At 47.3% G+C, this 25759-nt stretch overlaps 8 protein-coding genes across 8 annotated transcripts in view; 5 read left to right on the forward strand and 3 right to left on the reverse strand.

Annotated features, from left to right (window-relative positions):
• Nucleotides 1-19355, reverse strand: part of LOC117146465 — a 138914-nt gene extending 119559 nt beyond the window's left edge. The window contains exon 1 of the mRNA XM_033312700.1: nt 19278-19355. The gene's annotated coding sequence lies outside the window, so the exon portion shown is untranslated. The remainder of the gene's footprint in view (nt 1-19277) is intronic.
• LOC117146471 overlaps nt 1-19355 on the reverse strand; it is a 51744-nt gene extending 32389 nt beyond the window's left edge. Inside the window, exon 1 of the mRNA XM_033312708.1 lies at nt 19278-19355. The gene's annotated coding sequence lies outside the window, so the exon portion shown is untranslated. The remainder of the gene's footprint in view (nt 1-19277) is intronic.
• Nucleotides 1793-6919, forward strand: LOC117146466 (putative mediator of RNA polymerase II transcription subunit 26). Its single transcript, XM_033312702.1, has 3 exons — nt 1793-2088; nt 4459-4853; nt 4922-6919. Exons 1-3 carry the CDS (start codon nt 2068-2070, stop codon nt 6198-6200), a joined length of 1695 nt encoding a protein of 564 aa, XP_033168593.1. The 5' UTR covers nt 1793-2067; the 3' UTR covers nt 6201-6919.
• Nucleotides 9807-13505, forward strand: LOC117146460 (uncharacterized protein DDB_G0284459). Its single transcript, XM_033312692.1, has 3 exons — nt 9807-9956; nt 10917-11139; nt 11233-13505. The coding sequence occupies exons 1-3, from the start codon at nt 9840-9842 to the stop codon at nt 13266-13268; spliced, it is 2376 nt and encodes a 791-aa protein (XP_033168583.1). The 5' UTR covers nt 9807-9839; the 3' UTR covers nt 13269-13505.
• Nucleotides 14166-15757, forward strand: LOC117146468 (putative cyclin-dependent serine/threonine-protein kinase DDB_G0272797/DDB_G0274007). The gene is made up of 2 exons (XM_033312704.1): nt 14166-14218; nt 14273-15757. Exons 1-2 carry the CDS (start codon nt 14201-14203, stop codon nt 15551-15553), a joined length of 1299 nt encoding a protein of 432 aa, XP_033168595.1. The 5' UTR covers nt 14166-14200; the 3' UTR covers nt 15554-15757.
• Nucleotides 17055-17831, forward strand: LOC117146482 (ATP-dependent RNA helicase DHH1). The gene has a single exon (XM_033312722.1). It carries the CDS (start codon nt 17080-17082, stop codon nt 17728-17730), a length of 651 nt encoding a protein of 216 aa, XP_033168613.1. The 5' UTR covers nt 17055-17079; the 3' UTR covers nt 17731-17831.
• A 910-nt stretch (nt 19356-20265) lies between the features above and the next one.
• On the forward strand, nt 20266-22140 carry LOC117147735 (hornerin). The gene has a single exon (XM_033314732.1). The coding sequence runs from the start codon at nt 20508-20510 to the stop codon at nt 22035-22037; it is 1530 nt and encodes a 509-aa protein (XP_033170623.1). The 5' UTR covers nt 20266-20507; the 3' UTR covers nt 22038-22140.
• Nucleotides 22141-23920: 1780 nt separating this feature from the next.
• LOC117147736 (oocyte zinc finger protein XlCOF6.1) lies at nt 23921-25579 on the reverse strand. The gene is made up of 2 exons (XM_033314733.1): nt 25336-25579; nt 23921-25168 (listed from the first exon to the last, which is right to left on the reverse strand). Exons 1-2 carry the CDS (start codon nt 25469-25471, stop codon nt 24315-24317), a joined length of 990 nt encoding a protein of 329 aa, XP_033170624.1. The 5' UTR covers nt 25472-25579; the 3' UTR covers nt 23921-24314.
• Nucleotides 25580-25759: the final 180 nt, after the last annotated feature.

A 25759-nucleotide genomic window follows, 5' to 3' on the forward strand; every position in this document is an offset into this window, starting at 1 on the left:
CTTTGTGTGCGATGCGATCCGTAGGCCTCTTCATCATCATGGAACTTGCCTGGCACAATAAATAATCATAATGCCGCATTATGACGGCTGACTAAGTGACATTGTTGCACCTCTGAACAATGAGCCATGGCTAGTTGAATTGTTGAAATCGAGCTAAGGTTGAGGTTCGGCCGCTTGGTTTGGCAATGTTTTCTTAGCCGCGGCTTCGATTCGCTTCGGTCATTGTTGGCATCGGAATTGGGCGGAATCGAGTGGATCGGAGTGCCCGAGCACAAAAGAGCATCGAACTGGCGGGCTGGTGGGCTGACCAGCATTTCAATTGCGTATTCTCCTTATCGATGAGCGCCCATCAATGGAAACTTAATCGACAACTTAGCCGACAAGGCGATACCCTAAAGGAGGAGAGTCCATGCGATTGAACATCAACTATTTCAAGCTAAATGGACAAACATGTTTCGATTCTTTCTTCAACGCAGCGGAAGTCCTACGAGTTAGTTCATCATGTCACTTTCGGAGATTGTCGACGACCCTGAAACGCCCGAAACTCCGAACCCAAGGGTACCACCAGGCGGCAAAAACACTTTCGACAGTGCCGCCTCGTGATTGCGAATGATGTTTTTGGGTTTTAGCTTGCAGTGTTCAGTTATCTGCGGCCTTTTATCGTTATCTCGGTCCGCTTAGTGTCGTGTCTTGTGTCTTTTGACAAAATGGATTACCAAATCCCACCAGCGACGATCCGAACACAAACGCCACTCTTGTTATGCCATTTCTCCTTTGGCGCTGGGCAAAGCCAAAAGCCAAAAGCCACTCCAAATCCCAGGCCAAACCCAAGCGAAAACAACTTAATGCGCCAATTAAAGTGCCACTACTCGCGGACCTCCGGCACTCTCTTTTTTTTCCCCATCTGGATGGGATGCTCTGCAATTGTTTTCATGCAAATTTCAGTTTCTGTTTCTGTTTCGATTGGTTTGTGGCTTTATGCGGGCCAGCGAAATACAGAAATAATAATAATAATAATGAACCCAAAACGTATTCACTCGAAATGAAAGGCCCCGGAATCGGACTTTTAAGTCCAGGCCTTTGTCACAAGCCAAAGTTACGCCAATATTTTTATGGCTTTGAACTTGAACTGGAAAAGCCAAGACAAAAGCGCCGCCGTTTTGTCCCCAAAGAAATTGGAAAGGTTTCCCAGTTCCCTCCATATCTGGTTAGCTACTAAACGAGTATATATATACATATATGGCCCTTTGTGAAAGATTGCTCTCCCATGGCGAATCAAGGTCGATCAGCTATGATTCTCAGCACGGGAAGCTCTACGCCTAGATGGCAATGGAAACTATTCAATGAACAAAGTGGGCAGGAATATTTAAACGGGCACATCATCTGTAACATCCACCCTACCAGTATTCCAGTGCCTCAAACTACATCTTCCCAATTCCGTAACTTATTTTCTCCGCATTTCATCTCTCTGTATCTGACCAGCATCTAAAGTACTCCAGCACTTTGTTTACAGTTGCGGCAATCCCAGGCAACCTACACCTTCAGTCACACACAGCTACGTGCGGTGTCATTGGTGGTGAACTTCGGTCTTCTTTTCCCGATCCCCGGTCCACAATACGCCTTCGCCTTCGCCTTTGGCTTTGGCTTCAGCTTTAGCTTCAGCTTCAAAAATTCAACTTCAACTCCAACTCCGAAGCCGATATTCCAGCTTGATGCAACCCGAAGACCAAGTTGTTATGCTGTGCTTGCGATATAAAAACCGCGAGCATCGCCAGCGCCATCCGCAGTAAGAGGCGCGACTTTTGAACGCTAGCACCGCTCCGATTCCGATTCCGACTACGAATCTGAGACGAAAATCAAAACCAAATCCGTATAGACACTATAACCAACATAACCCAAACCAACCAGCCCGGCGGTGTACCCTTGGTATTTTTTGTTTTTGTGGTTCTCGAAGACACAAATGTATTGAAAAGTGCATATAATATTACATATAACATATAACGTCAAAATCAAAATCGAATTTTGTGAAAAAGTCGCTGTGCATGCGCATTGATACCTGGAATCGCCATGAGATTAGCGTTAATATTGGTAAGAGTAGGAGTAAGATTATACAATCTCCTTTGAAAAACCCGGAAACTAGACCCACCCACCAATCGAATTGTGCAATTTGTGCGGGATAAAAACTAGTCGTCGGCTGACAAATTAATTTGCATTCATGCAGTGCAGTGCTGGCCAAGCCGGCTTAGAAAGTGGTTGCAGTTCAACCAACTCGACCAGGTGTACGATGCAATGAACTCCCAACTCCCGCTAGACACCATATCTCGATAATCTTGACCTCTTCACTCGCTCCACTGACTCCTGCCCTTCGACCTCTCGGCTATCTGACCCTGCCCTTGCCCACTTTGCCAGTCCGTGTCCAGATCCATCTATCAAGCAGCACGATGGAGGAGTAGTGGGGTTGAGTTGCGTCAATCGTCCACTAATTGGACGCTAAGACGGTAGAATCACAACTCAGGCGATTGCCCAAGTGGCCAGCAGAGATCCGTTTACGCAAATGTGCACACTGAACGAAATTAGGAGGTGGTAGGTGGTACAGTGTCTTCACATTGAATCAATTTGTATTACATGAAAAAGAAATCGTCTTGTGACAACTAAAGTACTTACTAAAGTACCTAAGTGTCGAGGCACTTTTCAATTATGTCAACAAAGAATTTCAAACGAATTTCATTATTATTCGTACATATTGTTAGTCTATCCACATTTTTGGATGTAGTCTTTTCCTTTGCAGTGCTGGAAAGACTCGTTTTCTGGAGTCGCCACTCGTGTGGTTACATAAAGTTATTACGCCCTATCCGATGGGGGAGAAGGCGCCACTCAGCCACTGGCAGGATAATCTGTAGATGTCTAATTTACATTTTATTGTTGTGCTTGGCTTTGATGTTGCAGCAGCTGGTGTGCGGCTGCTGCTGCTGCTGCGGGTGATGCAACAACGAAAGTGAAACAATAACCAACACACCGCAGCACACAAACTGGGCAAAAATCCAAGTCCGACTAATTTGCACGCGTTGCGTGACGATCGTTTGCCCCGACTTGCTGTTGTTTGTAGCTCGTAATTTGCAATGCGGGAATGGGAATCTCATCTCTGGCGCAAAATCGCCCACCAACCCGGCCACTCGGTTCGATTCTTTGTGCGGCAAGTGAAAGGCAAGGCGACTTCGGGACTTGATGCAATTAAATTAAATTATTACAGAAAATAATTGGTAAAGATAAATCAATGCGAAGACAGATCTAACTAGTTGCTGCTCTGCTCCTTCTGTATGAGCGCTGGAGGTTACATAAAAGCGGTTTGCTCTTCGGGTCCCACAGCTCATGCTAGCATTTGACAAAAATCCGCAGCTATTCGCTGTTGCGGCTGTCTTGTGGCAAGGCGAGTGTGCCAAAAAAAAACTCTTCCTGCTTAACGGCTAGGCTAAATAACAACTGCTACATAAGCAACCAGCAGTAAAGAGACGACAACGACTATTAAAATGACTTGACACACTGTCCTAGTTTCGGGTAACATAACACACACACTCACTCAATCACTTACTTACTCACTCACTGGATAATCGAGTCGCAAAGTGCAATTAAAACTTAACTAACCAAACGAAGTACGAAATTATTGCTGCACATGGAAAAATGGGAGAGGCGCTTGCTGCAATTATGGCATGCAAAGTCAGTAAACTATGTTGCTACTTTCAGGGCTCATTCGATTTGAATCGGAAATATAAAATTGAAGAGTAATGATCAGTAATGACAAGTACCTAGCCTAAACTGGATTAAATAAAACATTTTCGCGCTAATAACCCATAATTCGCATGTATCAGTAACAGTTAGCGACCGTAACCCATAATCGTCACCCAGATAATCATCATTTGATCGATGAAAACCGAACCATTAGTGTTATCTACCACCATTTGCGAATCAAATGACTGAAGGCACGAACTGCGGACAAGCGCTAAAATGAAAAGACTCAAGACACGAACTCAAAGACAACGAGATTCAATTACAACACCAATTCGCATGATGAAATGTCAAATGTGAAACCTCTTCTCAGCGTGTGTTGTGCATCGATTGGCTTAACGATCGATATTGAGAGCGATAGATGGACCGCAGCTTTTGTCTCCAACTCCCCCTTTGTCACCCTTTATTGTCTTTGCCTCTTACCTTGAGCCCGAACCAAGATTGGGCCAAAACAAAACCAACAATTTTCACAATTTGATTTGAGTTGATTCCGACAACGAATCTAATGCCTTTCCAGCTTTGGAACATTTTTGAATAGTTACAAATTCTTGAAGAGCTAAATTTGATCGATTGATCCTTTTCGTTTCAACTCGGAAGCTTCAACTCCTAACTTAAGTTTAATTTATAAGTGTCCTATTAAATTGATAAACATTTTACCTTTACTATATTTCACAGGGCACTCTTAGTGCTATAGTGTGCTTGGCCAGCAGCTTGAGCCAGTCAGAGGCGAGTGGCTCAAAAGGCAATGGATTTCCCAAAAAGGTTACCACCCTGAAGAAGCGACCAACAAAAACGCCGACCACAGTTCCGATTTCCATCAGCAGAGCAACCACTTTGAAGCCCAGTAAGCCACGCGTGAAGATCGGCACATCGGCAACCAAGAGCACCACGAAAGCACCGGCCTTAACCGAGACATTTGGCAATCTGCCGGCGGATGACCTGGAATTTATTAAGGAGCTGGACAAGCAGTTCAAGCTGCACGGAGACAAAATCAAGATCAAGGTGGAGAGGGATAATTCCACGAGTAGCGGCGGCAAGAACAGCAAGAGGACCATCGAGGGGGATTTGGGGTGAGACCATGGATGACAGCATTATGACTGACTAGATATTAACCCATCTAACTTCTATATTCAAACAGATACGGCTACTCGCATCCTGGCTATGATTACACGCCGCCCAAGTTCATGTTCTATCCATACTCACAGCATGATATTCCCTCGGGCTTTGCCCTTCCACAGCCACATCCGGAGGAGGAGGAGGAGGAGCCACACCAGCCGGCAATGCACCATCATCACAATCACGAGCAAGTGACCAGCGTGACCATTGAGCCTTCATACTCATACGAGCTTAAGCCCCAGACCAGCTATGAAACCCAACCGCAGCACACTGCTCCCGAGCAGCCGCAGATTGATCTGCCCCAGGATGAAGTGGAAAGTCCCAGTGGTGCAGGTGGTTCCAGTGGCCACGGAGGATATCAGGAGCCTGTCATTGTCTTGCGTATTCCTGGACCCGCCAAGTACGCCGCCCATTTGCAGACCCTTCTCCAGCAGTATCTCGAGATCAGAGCGGCCCAGTACCTCAGCTTGCTCCAGGAGGCCGATCAGCAGCAACAACAACAGCAGCATCAGCATGTGGAACCTTCGCAGCAATATGGACCACCAGAACCGGCCACCTACCACCAGGAAGTGAGCTACGCCCACCAACTGGCACCCACGCCGGCACCCGTCCAGTACGCACCCATCGATGATGTCTACCAGAGCTACAAGGGTCGCCACCAGCAACAGCTGCAGCAGCAACAATATGAGCCGCAACAATACTACGCGCCCATGGACTACCAGCAGCCCACACAGTTCTACTACGCACAGCCGCAATCCCATTTGCAGCAGCAGCCTCAGCTCTATCTGATAGCAATGGCCCAACCTGAACCGGAACCGGAGCCACAGCAACCACAGCAGCACCATCATCAGCAGCACCATCATCATCTTCAGCAGCAGCAGCATCAGCCAATATACGTTCCAGAATCTGATCCACCGACGGGTCCTTCAGGTGGTCCTGAACAGGAACCGGAAGCGGACCACAGCCTGCCCATAACGGAAAACAACCCACGACCCACCCACACCAAGGTCATTTTCAATCCGTACCCCTACCAGCAGCAGCAGCAACAGCAACAGCAGTCCACCAACATCGAGGATCACCAGCAGCAGTCGGAGGGCGAACGCCCCTTCAACTACCACGCCCATGCGATCAAGATGCGCCAGGGCAAAAGGGCGGCCAAGCCTGAACCCGCGGATGGGGACGTGGGGCCCAGTTCGGGCGACAAGGGACTCCAACAGATCAGGGAGTATGTGAGGGAGAAACTGGGCGCTGAAATGGGTTCGGCTGTCGAATACAAGACGACACAGCTGCTCGAGGGCTGATGTCTGGATACATGTTCAGATCTTCAGATGTTCGAAGGCATGGAAACTCATTTGACAGAACGCACTGTCTCTGCCTGGATGAACTAAACCAATTTTCGAACTTGGCAATCTTCAAACGATTTTATCAAAGGTTATTTCGGATGCCTTAGAATTCTAGAATATTTTAAATCGCTTACGCACGTTTTTTATGTATATATCCAGACAAGCCATCTTTAAAACAAATTCAAACATCCGTACATTAAGAATATGGGGATCAAGTCCAGCAAGACAGTAAAATTCCAGTGAGTGCCATGCCCACGTTCACTCGTATTGTTAACACACAGTTTGTGGTTGCTTCTTGTGCCTGATATCCACTCATTAGTATTTATTCCAAGCTAGAGGAGCAGAACGATCCCGGGGTGATCCTCCAGCTCCAAATCTCATCCAACACCTACCCGCAATCCCTAAGCTACACAGCCAAGGCATACTTTTGGCCGGAAAAGAGGGCGCCTAAAGATAGGCATAGTTTTCTTTTCTTAGTGAAGAGGTGCCGCCGGGACACATTCGCTTTTCATTATTTCGTACGACGTTTTTTTTATGTTGTTTATATTGTTAACCAAGAAAATGTGCTGCTGATCATGTGTGCAATATTTAGTCTTAATGTGCTTCTTGATTTACCTATATTATGTACATGTATTTTTGTATGATTAAACCGAAAAGAAATTAATTTGAAAACCAAATAACTCAGTCTTTCCATTTTATTCGAATATTTGGCCAATTCACGGAAGTCACGCAGCAAAGCCATAAAAATATCATCAAATCCCGCGTAACCGAAGTACTAAGAGCTGAACGATTTTGCCACGAGTGTTACAGCAAACTTTTGATAAATTAAATACACCGAATTGATGGCAGGCACGCAATTGGAAAATGCAGGGAAAATCCCGGAGAAAATTTGCGAGGATGTGGGCCTTCGCCTTTCCAAAGAGTTAACTATTCGCTCTCAAGTAGTTGGCATGGCAAGAGTTCTAGGTGTGTGACTTTACCTCAAATGCACAGTATCATTATACACAAAATAAGTTTATATGATCTGTGCTACACTGTATCTGCTTGTTGTGGAATGGTTTCTGGTGAAGCTGACGTTTTATGGATCCATTGTTGGGGCACAGCAATCGTTTATTCACATCTTTAAGCAGGTGCTTTTCACTTTTTGTGCAAAGCGAATGGAAGTACTGGATGATTGATAAGATTCCGGACAGGGAAGAGACCCTGATTACCTGAATGGCCTTACTTTGAAAGCAAATTGGAAGACTTCCCAGAGGTTTAAACAAAACAATGTGATCGACGGCGCACTTCTGAATTCCCCGTGCGAAATGAAATTGGGCCGGGCGTAGAGATCACCATCCCGATGGGAGGAGGAGGATCCATTCCACTGCGAACGGCAGTGGGAATGCAAATGCAAATACGAGTAGCGAATGGAAATGCGAATCTGCCAGTGAGTGCGGAAGCTGCCGACCGCTTTTTAATTTGAGTGGAAAGTAGTCGACAGGCGCTGCCGCATTTCAAAATTATAGAAATTGGCACAATTTACCAGCCATTGCGGCAGCTGATTATGCTAATTGTTTGGCAGTAGTATCTCGAATCTTTACGTAAACATCCATGTGGCAAGATGGATGTGGCAAAAAGAAAGAGACCGCCACGTGAAAGTACTGGATTTGTTGGGGCGGCAAATCGTAGCATATTACATTAGATCACTGGTGCAGTAGATTAAGTCGAGCCTAAACAGGTTTCTGTCACTTTAGCTGCCGTGTAAGGTCATTTGTAATCTCTCTGGCCAGAACGTTGCGTTTTGTAGCCGCAGAAGAGGTCAGTTTTCAGATCTAACCGATCACCTTAAAAGAAAACACCAGCTCCGGCCTTAAACAACTAATAGCTTTACAATGTGTGGCAAGGTGGGAGATGAAAGATATAAAACTCCGATCCACAAACATAACATTTTTCAGCATTGTCGAAGCGTTGCAGCTACCACAGTGCAGCAAAGGCAATGGAAAAGTTAAAGAAAGAAATAAATGCTGATCGAAGTATGAAGATGTCTAGAACTTAAATACATTTACGGGACATTAGATGCCGCAGTTAAATCTTTGATTGAAGTGGATGAAATTGAATTAAAAACCCAATCCTTGGCAAATCAATTGGAACTGAGACTACTGTTCATCTGGTGCGGCTGCCACAGCTGTTTCTTTGCAAGCTGGCCGCTGGCAGTGGATTTGGTAGTTTCTGCAGTTTTTGGCCGCATAACGGGGCATGGATAGCCATGGCTATATGTATATCTATGTACCTATGGCAATCGCACTCGACTGCTGACAAGGTTGTTGATCTGCACAAATGTGGAGGAGCCGAAACGCTTTGCCAGCTTTGTTTTGCTTTGCTTTAGCCGCTGCAAAGTTGTTTCGCTTTTATTATTACGGCTATTATCGTTAGTGTTAAGTGTGGCAATTGTTTCATTTTCAGTTTCAGTTTCAGTTTCGTTTTTCGCTTCTCATGCAGAATATTAAAATATAAATCATACGCCCTGTGGGGCAGCGCCATAGTTCGCAATAAAGAAATCCCCGGCCAGCACGTAAGGGAAATCAATGAAATGCCAATTGGCAAGTTATGCCAAGGCGTACTCCCAGTTCTCCAAGTCCGGATCTCTTTATCGAAATTGAAATCAGCGCTGTTGGTTTTCGGCAACGGCAAATGCTGCTGCTCTCTCGGTAAAATCATCATAAATCAACGAACACTTTTCTCCATTTGTCTGGGCTCCTTGTTAATTATTATGCACTGAATCAGTGACCATGAAGCCAACCACCAAGTGAAGAGCTGCCACGACCACTGACCACCACTGACTGCCCGCAATGTAAACACTGTGAGAATACAGCAAATGGGGGAAATTTAAGAATTCATCAAATCAAATCTAGTGTTAATAGGTTTGCTTAAAGATTAATTTAAAAGGTGCTAAAGATTCCCCTTAAAGTGCAAAGTCTGCCGAGTCATTGGACTTGCAAGAGTCTATTGAGGCGGATTGTCCTGCTGCTTTCCGGACTCCACGTAGAGTGGGTTAGCGACTACTGCCCGTTGTCCACTATTTGTCGTTTAACCCAATAAATGCCTTCGGTGGCGAGGATTTTACAAGTCAATTACGGGTATTACCCCTCTGTGCCGGCAAACATTTCATTGAACTGCCTGTGGTATGGGGAATGGGGATTGTTTGGCTTAGCTTATGGCTTAATTGGCCATCAAAGTGGCAGCTGAAACAGAGGCCGAAACTGAAGCCAAGAAACTGAAAACTATAAACCAGTTGTCCCGTTGTCCTCTCTCTTTCGTGCTGGCCTATCGCCTTCTCTGTTGCACCTTATCGACTTATAATGGGCGAACTTATCACGCATACGCCGTGTTGTGCGTCGATGGCTTATTACGATTCGAATTGTCATCGAAAGTGAAGCGATCTTTCTCCCCTTCTCTATCTCCACCTGTCTCTCTCTTCGCTTGCACTTGCACTTTTCTCGCTTTTCTTTGGCGCGCACATTCGCATAAATTTTCCGCTGCAGCGGTCCGCATCATTATAAAAGCCTCGCCTCGACAGCTGGCCGCTAACAATCCCAGCTGAGACTCCGGCGCGCCATGATGTCAGCGCCCACATCTCGATTCCGTAATCTTCAATACCAGGAGCACCACCTCGTCCAGTTGGGAGCAAACATTCTCAGCCGGCGGCAATGGTGCCTATGTCTGCTGATCATCGTAAGTAGTGCGCTCACGTCCAAGGATTCGGATAAGTCGATTCACGAGGAGTACCTTTTTTTTTTTGTTGGCCAGTGATCCAAAGTGTAGTGACGTATTTGAAAATTCAAAAATGTTGGACTCGAAAAAATATCCTTAAGATAAACAAAACCCATTTTCAAAGACTCTTGAGATTTGAAAATTTATTTTTTTTAATTAAACAATTCAGTGAAGAAGAGTGATAAATTTAATCAACTGAAAATTTGTTTGAGAAAAAAATTATCGGCAACGATAAAAAAACGAAAAGAAGTGAAAAAAATATTTAAAAATACTCAATAAAAACTTTTCAAAATCATTAATATTTGAATATTAAGTAATGAACTACTGAAGCTTATCCCGATAAAATTACATTTCGGAACAAAACACAAATTTTTGAAACATGGACCAAAAAGATGAGCCTTCTTGGGGATTGGTTTGAGATTCCCCGAATCCCTGAGAATTACGTTTTCGATACATAATCGTCGAATTCTTTTCCCATTCCGATCGAACAGGATCCATTTGGCGATTCGCAATTGCGTGCTGCGGGCTTTACATGCCGGTGTGTCATTGCCCTCTCCACTGGCAATCGGTCCATTGAACTTGGCCAACTGAGCGCCGCCAACTCAATCATACAGAAATTGACTACCAACCGCCTCCTCCTTCTCCTTTTCTTTCTCTTGTCCTCCTTGAAAGCGAAAGCGAATTGACGAAGTTTAATTAGTTTAATTGCGAAGTAGGCACAAACCAATGAGTCTGAAACGAAGAGGCTAATTTGAGGCAGTTCGCCTAACTAGCACCCGTTGAAATGGCACACTCATCAGTTGGCCAAGGTTCCTTGTTTGGCCTATAGTTTTACCCGTTGTACGGTTTGTTGTAAGCCATGCGAATCTCCGATTATGTCATTTTCAAATAGCTGTGATTCTTTCTTATTTCTCTGAACAGATGTCGACGCTTTGCAGTGCCGTGACTGTGACCTCAGGCACGTCTGGGAACAGTCGCCGTCGTTCGGGAGGTTCAGGAGCGCTGTCCTCCTTGGAGGACACTGGGGAGAAGGCCTTTCCCGATCAACTGGCTCTGGCAGCTAGCCGTAGGGGCTCCGACGATCGTGGTTACTCCAGGCGGGGATCGGTTATACAAAGCAGATCAAAGGAGGCGTCCAGCAAAGGTAATAAAGCGTCGCATTTTGGTTGGCAAACATTTTTTAGGAGCCTAAAAGTATGCACTAATCCGCAATCGACATGCATTGTATACTTCCCAGATTACAGCTTTGGCCAGGTGGAATTAAATCTCGTTCGCCCAGAGCACGAATCGCATCCGAAGCTCATACTGAGCACCACAACCGCAGCATCCGGATCTGGAGCGTCTGTCAACCTAGAGGACTCCAAATCGGCAGCCGAGTATGTGGCCAATGCCATCAAGTTGGCCTACAAACAGCCACCGACTCAGCTGCGAGGTCAAAGCCAAAATCAGAACCCTAACAACAACCACATCCAGGCGCAAAAGGAACAGCAACCTTCTACCCAGAGAAGTTACCAGGAACAGAGAAGGGATAGAGAGATCTTGGAGATGCAATTGCAGAAGGAACTGCAACAGCAGGCCCTGCTCCTGTCCTCGGGACCCTCGTCGCCATCCTCGTCTGGATCATCGTCCTCCTCTTCCCCGTCTTCGCCCGCCTTAGCACCTGCGCCAGTCTACGAAAAGGAACCCGTGACCCGGAGCTATGAGCTCTATGAACACTCAACCGAGGCCGAGTCCCATGTCCAGGCCCAAGAGCAAGACATCGAACGCCACTATCGTCCCAAGTACAGCAATAACTATAACAACAACTACGCCCCCTATCAACCGCCGCAAATTTACAGAAATCTCGAGGCCGAGGCCGAGGAAAAAGTCAGGGTCTCTGCCTCCACGGAAATTCCCAAATCGGAGATAATGAAACAGATTGAAAAGTCCGTGATCAAGTACATGAAGGAACTAGAGGCCGAAGGTAAAATCATAAGTACGCCCCAAGAGACGGCCACGCCCCCACCACCACCGCCGCCTCCGCCGATCACCAAGACCTACTACAAGTCGCAGACGCTCTCATCTGGTCTCCATTCCGGTTCCATTCCATCGTCGCACTCGCACTCGCACTCGGAGGAGAAGCGCTACAGCAGCAGTACAGTAAGGCCCAAGTATACGGTCCCACCAACGACAAAACAACAACAACAACAACAGTTGCACCACCACCAGCAGCAGGTGCTCCATCCACAGCACCACAGCCACCAAATAGCCGGAAAACTGAGGGGCTCTTCATTGGCAATAACGAACTCAAAGCCCATTCAGCACTTTCAGTCCGAAACGGAAACGGCATATCAGGCCCCCGATTTGCCCGTCGACGAACTGAGTCCGAATGTGGAGTTTATTTACAAGATCAAGACCCGAGCTCCCCTACAAACGGCCACGGTGAAGACGGTTTCAAAGCCCTACACTTTGCCTCTGAAAAGTGCCGAGCACTTTGACCACGGTGCGGCCCTCAAGAACATCGAAGAATTCGATCTATCCCACGTAGTTCCCACTCCAGATCGAGTGGAACGGGAGCGGGAGAGGGAAAGGGACAGGGAGAGGGAAAGGGAGAGGGAGCGTGATTCTCGGGAAGATCAGGAGAGGCTTACAAACTCTGGCAAGCCGCACAAGTTGTATTTCAATTCGGAAATCTATCATGACATCAATGCCTTGCCCTACAAAAGTAAAGAGGCAGCTCTGCAGGAATATCGACACAAGCTCAAGGCTTCCGGGTCGTCCGGGGAACTGCATCCAGACTACAAGGGCTACTCCTCATCCGGTTACTTTGCCGAGCCGGAGGCAGAGGGGGAGAATGAATCAAAACTAATCCTCAACGAAGAAGGCTATCCCTATCATTATGTGCTGAAGAAGGAAACCCTGCTGGATGATCATGACTCCTGGTTGTCCCACGCACACGGCCACGCCCACCAGCACGCCCATGGCCACGCCCACTCGCACAGCAACAGCAACAAGCACCCGAGTCTCGAATACGACAGCTACAGTCCGAAGTTCAACAACAATCCCGAGGGCTACGGCTATCAGCACACGTACAAGGTCAGAGGTCAACCAGGAGGCGGCGCTGGGTCGGGGGGCGTGGCTGGAATAGGCAGTAACACGGGGGCCGGAGCTGGAAAGCGCGGCAAGCGGGGGGGCGGCGCTCATCCCAGACAAGAGGCGATTAAGAAGCAACTGCGCTCATCGGAGGTCGAGGACTTGGAAGCCAGTTTGGCTCTGAGGCCACCGCCCAAATAGTAAACCCCATCCCTCGATTAATCAATCGAATAAGCCGCAAAACTCCACCACCACCCTCATAGCTTATTTTATGCCAGAATTTCGAGCATGCTTCATTGTATATGCTATTGTCTTTTTTTTGTAGAATCTAAGTGTAAGTACGATTATTTATTGTATGGCCAACTGCTGAAGGGGTAGCCAACTAAAACAGACGATAACAAATTACGCCAATAAACAAATTAATGAAATAACTTAAAATAAAAACTATCGCTTATCAATTGAAATTATTAAATAGCCCAAGACTTCGTTCGATTATCATGATAGCCCCATGAACTAGATTTTGCATTTCTATCCAAAAAATTCGCACTGCTTGGAAAATGCAAGTGCCGCCTCTGTTGATCGGGTTTTTTTTTAGTTTTGATTTTTATTCGGCTCTTTGCTTCGCTCCATGTGTGGGTGTAAGTGTTTGAGTGTGTGCGTGTGATGTAATTAATAATTTTAGCGCACAATTATAAGGCAGCCGCCCACAACCACCCAATGAACGAACTGATTGAAACATCCAGAGATTCAGCCTCGGATTGGGTAAGTCACAGTAAAAGTGCCTGCTCTTCTGCAACGTAACTCTTTCTTGGTGGGAATACATCCGCCACATTTGCATTCTGGTTTTATATAGGAACACAAGGTGTACGGGTAAGAATCTGTTGTAAATGGCAGAAAAGAGTGTCAAATGTGTTGTTACGTGAGATCTTGGCGATTAATCGCCAGCCCAGCGGCCACATTGTCTCTATTTTTTTTGTGGCTCAAATTCGGCACCCGCTCACGCACAGATTTTATTCAAGATCATATAGTGGCTCAGTGCCGGCCGATGATGGTGGGTATAAAACGAATTTTCACTGGCCATAGCTAGTCATTGCTCACTCAGCATTCAAGCACCCAAATCAGCCGCATAGACGATGCTCAAAGCCGTAAAGGTGAGTCCGGCGAATTTGATTCGAAGGTCCTGTATTGATAGGTTTTCTTGCCAGATCCCCCTGCTCTTCGCCCTTTTGGGTGTTGTGTGTGTCCAGGCCGTCGTGGTCGGTCCCCATCCATTGCATAATAACAACAAGAACGGCTACCGCTACAATGGCCCCGCACACAAATATCTTCCATCGGAGGAGTCGCACTCGCACGGCAGCCACTTGGATTCGAGTCACCAGCATGGTCAGCAGGGCCCCAGTAATGCCTACAATTCACACCATTACCCAGCACAAGAGCAACATGGCCAGGGAGCGCAGGAACACGACCATCAGCAGAAGGAGGTTGACTCCTGGCAATCGGCTCTTTCGCAGCAGCATCGCCAGAGTTTCGGAAACCAGCAAAATCATCAGAACGCCTACAATGAACGACCTGTGTACCAGCACTATCAGGGATTTAACCACCAGCAACATCATGGATTAAGCCAACACCAACAGCATGAAAGCTACGGGCAGCAGCACTATCAACAGAGCCCCAACCAGCTGCAACACCATCAGTCCCAACACTCAAACGAATATGCCTACGAACCAGCTCATTTCCAGCAGCAACAGCAGCATCACGAAACTCAGGGTCACAAGCAGCATCATCAGAGGCAAGAGCACTGGAACTCCGTTCAAGAGCAGCAGCCCCAAGATCACGAACCCTGGCAATCTTCGCATGGCCTCCAACAGCAGCAGCATCCCAATCGCTTTGAGACACAGCTTCCGCTGCGGGAAGACCTTTGGCAACCCATTCGTGAGCTGGAGAAGCTTCCTTCGGCTGAGGCGCACGCCAGTAGCCACAAGACGGTTGCAGCTCCTGGCCGAGATGTAAAGCTCGTGCCCAGTTACACGCTCTCCAGCGACTTTGAGCACGATCGCTTCATCGGACTGGATGGTATGGACACTCGTCTGCTGACCCAATCTCTGCCAGATGCCTACCGGAAACAGCTGTTCTCCTCGCCCCCAGAACCATCGTCTTTAGCTCAGGGACATAACCAGCTACACAAGCCTGGATCCGCAGCCCATGGTGGTTCCCACGGACCTTCCCTTGGCGAATCCACCTCCGATTTCCTGCAAATGCAGTCCCACTCGTATCAGCTGCCTTCAACGTTTACCACTCACACGGAATGGACCCAGGACAAGGAGCAGCATCAGCACAATCCCCAGCAGCAAGCCACCGGCAGTCGTCAGTACTCGGCTAGTGCCTTCGCAGTGTCCCCTTCGTATCTGCACGCCTCCGAAGCCTCCCAGCCGCCCAAGAACAGCTTGCCCCATCCTAGCCGTGACTTCCAGCCACCTTACTACTAAAGCCCTTGAACAGACTTAAAATCTAGATTAACTGGTAGTTCGATGCTCCACCATAGGATCGTACCACATTTGAACATTTGCTTTTCCCCGGAAAAGCATTGGGTCTGAAAAGCAAAACTATTACAAAAAGATGTCTGCAGATAAATACTTTTCCCTTTTTTTTTATATATATGTATATTTAATAAAGAGTGTATTGTGAACCAACGCTTTTGTAGTTTACATGATAAAAACTGAGTTTATTAACGAAAGAAATGTGTATATCTGGCGCTCAAGTGATATCATCCAAAACGCGAAACAAAGACGACCTTCATAGCTGGCCAAAAGCGAGCGTGGCGGCTAATTTGATTACGATTTTAGCAGATAATTACGAGAATTTTTGTAATTTTCTCATACTTATGCTGCTGTTTGTTTATGCCAACGTTGCCGTAGCAAATTAGAGACGATTCGGATTCGGATTCGGATTTCTCGGTGTTCTCGAGCTGCTTCCGCCGTCCAAGTGAAGGTAAAACAAACAGAAACAGAAACCGCACCTCAAAAACACCCACACGCCTTCCCCTTTTGCAGAAATGAAATGCTGCAGCAGCACCGCAACTTTCATTGCAGCAGGAAGCCAGCAGCTATGGGTAAATATTGCATTCATCAGTGCTCTGCTTTTGGCACACTATTTGTTATGTTCATGACTCGGTTTCAATCAAGTCGAGTCATCGAAATTGAAATGTTGGCGTCGTGCGAAGGCGATCGATGAACAGAAACTGCCCATAGCTGAGGGCAAACTGGTGTGTGCGATTGTGGCACGGCGTCACTTTCATTTTCAGTCTGCAAATTGTTGTACGGAAGTCGAAAGAAACTTATTGGAAACCCGAAGCCATCCCTTTATGCAGAATGCTGTAAGGCATTAAGACAGATTACTAACGCAATATTACAATCATCCAAAATGCAAGACACCAATGAACTTCACTATTAAATCTTAGGCCACACGACAAGTGTCGTACATTCCTCACGGGAAAACCGTCTACACAGAAAAAAACGTTACGATCTCTTGTGGCTACTTAATGCAAGAAATTCATGTTGATTATCACCATGTTATGTCAATTTTTTCTGTGCAGCACGGCAGCTAATCTGGCAAGTTCCTGAAGTGGAAAATTTTGCATTCGAAGGGCGACGAAGACCAAAAGTCCCCGGCTCAGTTACACGGGTTGTTGATCCCACAAAAGACGGCGAAAGCAATTTTCGAACTTGCAACATTGCAAAATGGTTTCGCAAGCGCCAAGAGCCAAAAAGCTCATTTAATCAGAATTAGGTTTAATAACAACAAGAGTTTTAATCAAACTGGGCGTTTCGATATCGGACAATTGGCGGTTCGGTGGCGGGATACCAGGTTACGCAACCAGGAGGAAGAGTTGCAAGTGGAAGGTATCGCTTTCAGCGGAACCATAGGTATCGAATGACATCGGGCGGCTTCTTATATATGCCCAAGGCGTCAGAGCCACTGCAAGCATTTGCAACCGACAACCATATTGAGCAGCATGTTCAGGTTTTTTCACCTCGGCATCCTGGTCAGCCTGATCAGCCTGATCAGCTGTTTTGCATTGATAAACGCCCAGCAGCAGCAGCAATCCCACCAGCAGATTTCGGGGATAAAACTCCACCCATCATGGCTGTACTCGATGCCCTGGCGTCCTTTGATCCTGCCCACAGCCAGTCCTTCACTGCCTTCTCTGACGGCGCTGGCTCAACTGAGTCCTGGCTACACGGGCCCGCAGACCTTTCCGCCAGTTCCACAGGATCAACGCCAACAGACGCAGCAATATCAACAACATCAGCAACAGCAATTCCAGCAGGCATATCTGCAGCAATACCAGCAACCCTCCGTCCTGGTGGGCTTGTTCACTCCTCAACTGCAGGCCCAGCCACTGGCAGCTCCTCCTCCGCAGGCTGGGCATTTTACCCTGCCCTTCAGGCCCTCGCCCTTCGCCGGATATACGGATGACGGAGATGAGCATTTAGCCCAGGGGAAGGGCAACGGCATTCAAGAGCAAACGGCGCAGCGGGAACTGGAGGAGCCGACCTTCCATGAGCATGCCTATAATAATAAGCCAGCGGCGGAGGGATCGCAGCAGCCAAGGGGCTACGTCTATCTATCGCCTAGTAATGCCTATAATCTAGTAAGAACTTAGGTTACAGAGCGCACATAAATATCACCTTTTTTTGTGTTAGTTCTTAAGTTATTGTATACCAAATATCAATCAGTCTCGTTGGCTTGAATTCCAACTACATAAAGCAGAAACTATATCGTAAAGTAAAGTCAGGCTCTTCATATGCGAGTTTGTGGAGTTGTATGTGGATACCCAGCCCAAGTCAAAATCCGAGTCAAATCCTCAGGTTCATTTCCCATGGCAAATTCAAGCGCCGCTTTGGCTCTGGGTAATGAAATGCCGGGGATGACTCGCCCACTCCGGGAGACCGCTGTCTTTGAAGGCGCCCGACTTTTGCCATGGGCGGGCTGTGCTGTTGTATGTCTGGCAATTTGTTGCCACTTTCAAATGCCTCAATTACAATCGTCTCGCACAAGTCGCAAATCGGTGAAATTATAACTCGATCGACGTGGCGGGTGTGACCTTGGCAAGCGGATTGCGCAACTGTCTGAAGGGCGGAGTCTTAGCGGCTGGCGGGCAATTACATCAACTAAAACCTCTGCCGTGGCACACAACTGTTGGCCAAAGAAGCGGGCCCGGAGGAGTACAAGCAGCCACTAACCACGCCTACCAGACCAGTCGTAAGCCCAGAAAGATACCTTGTATACAATGTGTTCCCTATTACCATCATGCAACATTCGAATGAGTCCTCTAAAATCAGGATTCACTCGATTTTTCGATGGCAATATATGTATGCGCACCAATGCATTCCAAAATTGGAATTAGCTTGTTCTATAATAGACTTGCATGTCCAAATGCCAAGTTCTTAGTTACTAATCTCGACAAGTACGGGCTTAAATTTCATTGTGATGAAGAACTGCCCTTGAAGGTCGTCAGACGACGACACAAGCAAGACCGGCAAGGTGCACATCATTTATCTTCCATGGTCGTGGGCTGCATGCAGATATATCGCAAAGGTTTCGGGCCAAGTCCATTAGTAGCCATGGGTTACCGGTGCCGTAGGGATGGGTGGTTGTCGGGGAGGGGTCGGGGTCAAAGGGGCACTAACAGACCTCAAACTATTGCCAAATCATCATCATCCACGGCAAAGACCCAAATTAAGATCCCGAACGGTAGCAAAACAAATCGCTTTTCGAATTTCGAAAAAAATCGCGCACCTGGGAAAACAGCACTATTACGAGGCGAAGTAGGGTGCAAAAGGGAGGCGCAAGAAGAGGAAGAAGGGAAACGAGAGGAGAAAGAGGCGGGTTGCTGTAAATTAAATGCAATTTACGCACAAACTAAGGTGTTTTTGGGGAAATGTAAGTGAGCCAGCCGAGGAGGAGGAAGTGAGAAGAAACATGAACACAACAGGGCCAAAATGGCGAGATTGCAAGGGGCGTGGTAAGCAGACATGTGATTTTTAAAAGTGTCACTTGAACTTGAGTGGCGCTGTCATGTCGGTAACACTGGCACAGTGGGTAAAAATGGTATTGAAAATTGAAAACCAAACCGGCCATTGAATTTTATATTGAATATACATACATACATATATAAAAACTGTAAGCATCAATCAAAAACGTACTCACTTTGTTTTGCTCAGGATCCACAGACGATGCCCATTGCTTTCCACAAATTGTGGACGCTTTTCCATCACTAGGTGTTTACTTGCACTCTCCTTTTACACCTTTCGTTTCATCAGTCTGCTTCATGGAACGCGGGGCGCGGGGTAAAGCGAAACCGTCGCGAGAACCGTTATAATCCACAAGCCTTAAACATGTTGCAAATGCGCAGCTATCCATATTCCAGCAAAAGTTGCACAATTTATTGAATTAATATTGATGCCTGGATTGAAGGGAATACAGAAATCTTTGGCGCACTTTTGGGAGACCTTTTCATTTGAATTCCGCACGCAGATGGCAAACGAAACTGACCGAAGCAATCGAAAGATAGCCGTTATATTCCGCAAGTCGCAAGCAACTTATAAATGCTTAAATATCACTATTTCAGCCATAACTTGTACTAATTGAATAAATTCCTCGTTTAGTTTAAGTAAATCCTTTTATCCCTTGCACACTTTTCCCGGAGCCTAAATAATATATGTATGTATCGCACGCTGATCGCAAATCAAACTGACCAAAGCGACAGCTTCGCGCGAGAGAGAGCAAGGATGCCGTTACAGTTTGAGAACATTGAGAACAGTGGATGTGCAACCGTAACAGCTTGACTTGGAAATCTAAATCGTTTTTTAATTTGATTAATGCTGTAATATAGTTTTAAATATTAATGTTTTAAATTCTTTATTTGTTTATGTTTTCCCGTATCTAAAAGGCGAATAAAAAGGCAACAATTTTGTATAAATTTGTTCAAGTCGTATGTATTTTTAAGGAGCTAGGTGAAACCATTGATTATTTATGCACAGGTGAATTTAACCCACTGTGCGCAAACGAAACTAAGAGTGAGGGAATGAAGAAAGGCTGCAGCGCAGTCCGCGTCGGCGTCACACACGAAATACCGTTGTTTCTCGCGTGCGTGAGAGCGACAAAAAGAGAATGCCAAGAGAGCAGCGAAACGGGCAATGGCAAGAGGCAAAGGCAAAAACCGAGTTTCTTGCAGTTTGAAGTGTCTTCTAAAAATGTATAAAAGGGTCGGCACTCACAGAGTTCGTCAACATAACGCCAACGGCAGCGAGTAGAGTCGCGTCTCGTCTCGTTCTATACTCCGGATCCAACGTGAGGGACAAGGATAACCAAACACGATCGAAGGATAACCGTTAAATTCACTTTTTTTTTTTCCGTGATTTTTGTTGTGATTTGAGCATGAAACTACCGTTAGCTTGCGCTGTGCTAAGCTGCTGCTTCTTCCTGCTGGCAGCCGCCTCATCTTCTCCAGCTGCCGATGCTTCTTCTTCACAGCCCACTCCCGCTTCATCTTCGGCTGAGACCTCTTCCTCCGCCAAGCCAAAAAGAGATGCTGGCCTAAGTTTCGGAGGAATATCCAGCTATCACGGCCCTTCCCACAAATATCTGCCGCCCGCCTATGAGAGTCACCTGAACCTCGGCAGTTTCCATGGAAGCCCCTTGGGCTCGGCTGGTTATTCCGATTACCCCAGTCACTTCAAGGGCGAGAGCAGTTACGGACACCACTTCGCACACGGACACTCTGGAAGCCACGGCTACGCCAGTTCCAGTGGCCATGGAAGGCCCCATCATTACAGCGGTAGTGGAGTTCCCAAAATCGAAACCTACATTGTTCAAACAAGTGGCGGCTCGAGTTCCGGTCACAACTACCATGGTCAAGGACATGGACATGGAATCGGTCACGGGATCAGTCATGGAATCAGTCACGGCCTAAGTCACGGGCATGGATCTGGATTGGGCTTTAAGTACGCACCATCGTCCAGTGGCGCCTATCTAAATCTCGTTGGGAACGAACACAAGACCAGCACATATGTGGTGGCCACTCCCGAGTACTCCGGACACAGTCACGGAGCGAGGGGCAGCACCCACGGAATTGGCTACGGATCGGCACCAGCCCACAGACCCAGCTACGGTGGCCACCTGCAAAGTCACGGCTATGGCAGCGGCTTTGGCCATGGCCCCAGTCATCAGATCGCCCATGAATCAGTCAGTCACGGACCTAGCCAAAGTTTGGATCATGGTCTGGAGCATGCCTTGGAGCACGGTCTGAGCCACGCCCTGGGATTGGGTCACTCTTCGGGAGGACAGTTCGCGCAGCACCCGCTGCCGCAGTCGGAAGAGCATTCTGGGTACTCCTATGATGCTCCCGCCACGCCTTTTGGAAAGGGAGTGCCGTTGAGCAGTTACGGCGTACCACTTATACCCGGATACGATCACCAGGAGTCACTGCCGGAGCCAGTGCAAGTGCAGGTGCTGGAGCAGGAACACAAGGGCGATCGGGAGCATGAGAGGGAGACACCGGTTTATGCTCTGGGCCACAAGGGCCTGGGCCACTTCAGCTACACGGCCAGCAAGCCACAGGCTCTCCACACCGACGTTCTCAGCTCTGCCCACCACTCCGTCCAGTCCGGAGCACCCAGCCACGACCTAGACGTCTCCAAGGCGCCCTTCAGGCCCAGCGCCTTTCTAGGGGCCAAGCACGAGTCCGGATCGAATTCCATTTCCGGCTACGACTACGCCACTCCCAGCTCCACGTTCCTGCAGGCTCCTTCTTCGCCGGGCTACGACTACCAGGCTCCGGCGCAATTGTACGGACCACCCGGCCACTCCGGGGACTCGGCCACGCCTATTTTCGAACCGGAGGCAACCTACCTGCCTCCCGCCAGCAGCTACGGCCCAACGGCCGCGTCCTCCCATGGATATCACTAAATTATTGAACTAGTTTTAAGCTCTAGCGTCCTATGTATTTTTTTATCCCTATCTATTTGGTACTGCAAGCCAAGATGGAACAATAAAAATCAAGAAATCAAGAGTCGCATTGTTTAAACAATTTGAAAAGGAAGGAAGATCGAAAAGAGTATCTGCAAGTGAGATAGTTATGTGGAAAGAAATATGCAGTACAAACTGATGATGGGTTTTACAACAAAATGAAGCCACTTAATAGGCCAAATGAAAATGATTTCTTTTCAAAAGCGAAATGGAACTTTCTCAACTACTCTTTCTTCGTGTACAGAGGCCCTCCCTACCAACTGGATAGATTCCAGGCTATTGAAATGCCGCACACGTCGCAGATTTTGGCAGTTTCTCTCCGATTTGTGGTTACAAATTGGTTCGATTTCGGATTTCGCTTAAAAACTGTGATTCGCATTTGATGCGTGAAACTATATCAAACTAAAGAGTGGACGGCTGGCGTGGGAGGAGCAGCTTTGGGAGTGGAGCGTCCAAAACGACACTGGCATGACAATGAGTCGAATGGGCTTGGGCTGCCCAGGCTAACTGAATTAGACCTGCTGAATTAGAATACAAGTCAAAAGGAGGCGCCTTGAGTTCACAACGTGTTCACAAAATGCGAGCAAGTGGATGCCATCCGCTGGTTCCACTTGCCTATCCCCCAGTTGCACCATTCACCGCCGCGTGATGGATGGTCAACGCACTGGCCGCCGCCTCTCACTCCGCTTCCATGTTAATCATAACTTCAACTTCATCCCATTTTCCCTTCCAATCTCTGTTGCGCAATCTTTGCGGTTCGACCAGTTCGGGCATTTGATCCTTAAGTCGCTGACCTACATCAAAGTACACAAGACGTAGCGAAAGTGAAAGGATGACAGCTTGATGGGCTGTGATCGCCTCGTCTCAAATCGGATCGGATTAGTGATCATGATCATGATCATGATCTCCTCATCTGGAAGACTCTTGGATGACTTGGCCCACGCTGAGAAGTGAACTTGAATGCCTGACGGAGAAGCACATTCGCTGCGGAAGTGGACAGAGTTCGCCCAGCGAGACGTGGCTCAAGGAGAAGAGGAAACAGATCTGTAAAGTTTTCCATGGTTTTCCAAACTTACTCGAACTCATTGTACTGAGCCATTCAGACCCCCTGGGCTGGGAAATAGTTTTTTCTGTGAATGGGAGAGGCCAAGCTAATCAGAAATTAGAGATCAGAGACGATAAAGTTCGCGATTTAGAACATTGCCCACAGGCGGCTTTATATGGTAGCCCTTTGTGGAGGGTTCCGGTTCCCTGCTGGGGTCACACCAACAAAGTCAGAGAGTCACTCGGACTGCGGCTGAGGTAATCCCCCAAAAATATTTTCGGGCAGGGTCAGGTGTTATGTAAGCTCCGGCGGGCAATCTTCTTTCTTTCTTTCTTTCTTGGAAGCCTAACTGTGTCGACAAGTTCAGTCAGCCACAACAATTGAAAGGCCGGCCGCAGCCATAAATTAGATAGTTTCGTATGACAGTTAACAAAGGGCTGCAGATGTGACAGATGTGAAGGATGCAGGGGGGGGATAAGCTGCATTGGACGGCAATCGGCGGGCTGATGATGGATCCATTAACTGGGGAATCGAGAGCGGTGCAGGCGTGGGTCAAATTTGCTCGCACATTAGCAGCAAAATGAGCCGTGAAAAAGGTGTTAAATAATTTCATTTCGTCGTTATGGCTGTAACCAGTTGTTAATCCCCTACCCTTTTATGTTTTCCCCGTCGCGATTCGGTTATTTATGGGCTTAACGCCTGATTTTTGTTAATTCCCAACCCACTCCGTGGGCTTTCTGGGCAGTGGTGGCAGGAGGGGCTGGGGGCGATACAAACATTTCATTTCACATTTTTTATTAAAGTGCAAGAGCAGCAGCGACATTCACTTTTCATTCATTTCTTTGTTGTGTTGTTACTTTTTGACCGACGTCTCCGGTTCATGTTTTGCATGCGGTAATCATTTTTGCATGTTATCATTCATTAATTTATGCCGTTTTCTGCCTAAGCCAAGTCTGTAGATTCAATCATTCAGTTTTCGACTCTTTCAGTACAAGAGATACATATGTATGTACATCTACATACAATGCTAATTATTATGCCCTAATGTTTACGTTTTCATATTTACAATTACATTCGTTTTTCATTCGAACTAACCTGTTCCTACTTAGTATGCTGATTAAGCACCTAGATTGTCAATACCACGCTGGTGGTACTTCTTACTCAATGCATATTCAATTGAATAACTCGCTTTCGTTTTCGTCCTCTGCAAATATGGCAGCCATCTTGCCGGTGTGCGAAAATTGTGAATGCTCCAGGTATCCTGGGCTGTCGAGGGCGTCCACTCCTTCCAGCCATTGGAGCTCCTCGTCCTGGGACTCGTCTACTGCGTTTCTCTGCCTTCGAGTCTTCGCAGCAAGGGCCGGACTAAACTGAGGTTTTTGCCGGACAATCGGATCGTTGTGGTGGCCACTGGCCAAGCCATGGCGTATCAACTGATTGCGCCGCATATAGTCTGCACCGCAGACGGAGCATATATAGGCCTTACAGATACTATGGACGAAGAGATGAACATCCCTGTTTTCGGGCCGTCCGAAGAGCTTTCCACAAATCGGGCAGCCGTAGCTCTTCGCGGAGCCATGGGACGCCAAGTGCTTTCTATAATTTACGGGATGGCTGAAGCGGGCACTGCAGGTGTCGCAAACGAGGTTTCGCTCCTTCTGGTGGACCGTCTTCACATGCTGACCCCGCTCCCGCCTCTGCTGGAAGCGTTTCTCGCAGCCCGGTTCTGGGCAGGAGTGCAGGTACGCCTTCCGATGCACGTTCTTCAGATGACACTCCCTATTGCTGCGCTGCACAAAGCGCGCCGGACACTCGGGACAGGGATAGTTCCGCACGTCGTTGTGGGCATTCATGTGATCCACAAGGGCGTTGTGCTTTTGGAAGACCCTTCCACACGCGTCGCAGGCATGCTCCGACGCGGGGGTCCGCTGTCCACCCTGAAGTCGGTGGGTAGGCCGATGGGCGGCCAACTCCTCCCTGCTGAGGAATAGCGCTGGACAGCGTCTGCAGACGAAGGACGGAGATCCTGCGGGCGAAAAAGCTAGGCTGATAAGGTGTCGCCAGGCACAAGTGTGTGGTATATGGCAGATTGGATCGACTGGTGTGGTAGGGACGTGTGATGTAGGTGCAATTATAGATCTAATTGGCTTTTACTGATCCAAGCTGCATTTAAAGTGTTGAGTCTTAATTTACCGCCTTGCTGGTGCTGGCTTCTCTCATTGAGTTGCTCGAACTGCAGCTCTTCTGTGCTCAGGGACAGCTCCTCATCCTCATATGTATGTGGTAGTAGAGCCAAGATCTCGGCCCCTTCATATTGTACTTCAGTCATTTGAGAATAATCAAACTAAAACACTTATTATTTATGTTTTATGTTTGTTTATGTTATTTTGATTTTGGATTTTGGATTCCTCTTCATCCGAACGTACTAACGCCTAGCAACGGCAGCACGAAAATGGCTAACGCCAGCGTGCAAGCATGGGTAGCACTGTTAGGAATGCCTATCGATACCTATCGCATTTTAGTTTGAGTCAAAACCATTCGAATTTTGGAATAAAACAGCCGTTACTTTCTGTATATTAATCAATTGTTATGCAATTTATTTATACGCTATGTAAAT

Source organism: Drosophila mauritiana, chromosome X (genome assembly GCF_004382145.1).
Source record: "Drosophila mauritiana strain mau12 chromosome X, ASM438214v1, whole genome shotgun sequence".
Taxonomy (NCBI): Eukaryota; Metazoa; Arthropoda; class Insecta; order Diptera; family Drosophilidae; genus Drosophila; species Drosophila mauritiana.

Excerpts from the sequence above, each read along its gene's own strand:
- LOC117146466 (XM_033312702.1), top strand. The coding sequence starts at position 2,068 with ATGAGATTAGCGTTAATATTG. Across the intron at positions 2,089-4,458 it reads TGAGATTAGCGTTAATATTG|GGCACTCTTAGTGCTATAGT; the intron begins GTAAGAGTAGGA and ends TATATTTCACAG. Across the intron at positions 4,854-4,921 it reads ACCATCGAGGGGGATTTGGG|ATACGGCTACTCGCATCCTG; the intron begins GTGAGACCATGG and ends ATATTCAAACAG.
- LOC117147735 (XM_033314732.1), top strand. The coding sequence starts at position 20,508 with ATGAAACTACCGTTAGCTTGCGCTGTGCTAAGCTGCTGCTTCTTCCTG.
- LOC117146482 (XM_033312722.1), top strand. The coding sequence starts at position 17,080 with ATGTTCAGGTTTTTTCACCTCGGCATCCTGGTCAGCCTGATCAGCCTG.
- LOC117146460 (XM_033312692.1), top strand. The coding sequence starts at position 9,840 with ATGATGTCAGCGCCCACATCTCGATTCCGTAATCTTCAATACCAGGAG. Across the intron at positions 9,957-10,916 it reads GCCTATGTCTGCTGATCATC|ATGTCGACGCTTTGCAGTGC; the intron begins GTAAGTAGTGCG and ends TTCTCTGAACAG. Across the intron at positions 11,140-11,232 it reads AAAGGAGGCGTCCAGCAAAG|ATTACAGCTTTGGCCAGGTG; the intron begins GTAATAAAGCGT and ends TATACTTCCCAG.
- LOC117147736 (XM_033314733.1), bottom strand. The coding sequence starts at position 25,471 with ATGACTGAAGTACAATATGAAGGGGCCGAGATCTTGGCTCTACTACCA. Across the intron at positions 25,169-25,335 it reads AAGCCAGCACCAGCAAGGCG|GATCTCCGTCCTTCGTCTGC; the intron begins GTAAATTAAGAC and ends TTTCGCCCGCAG.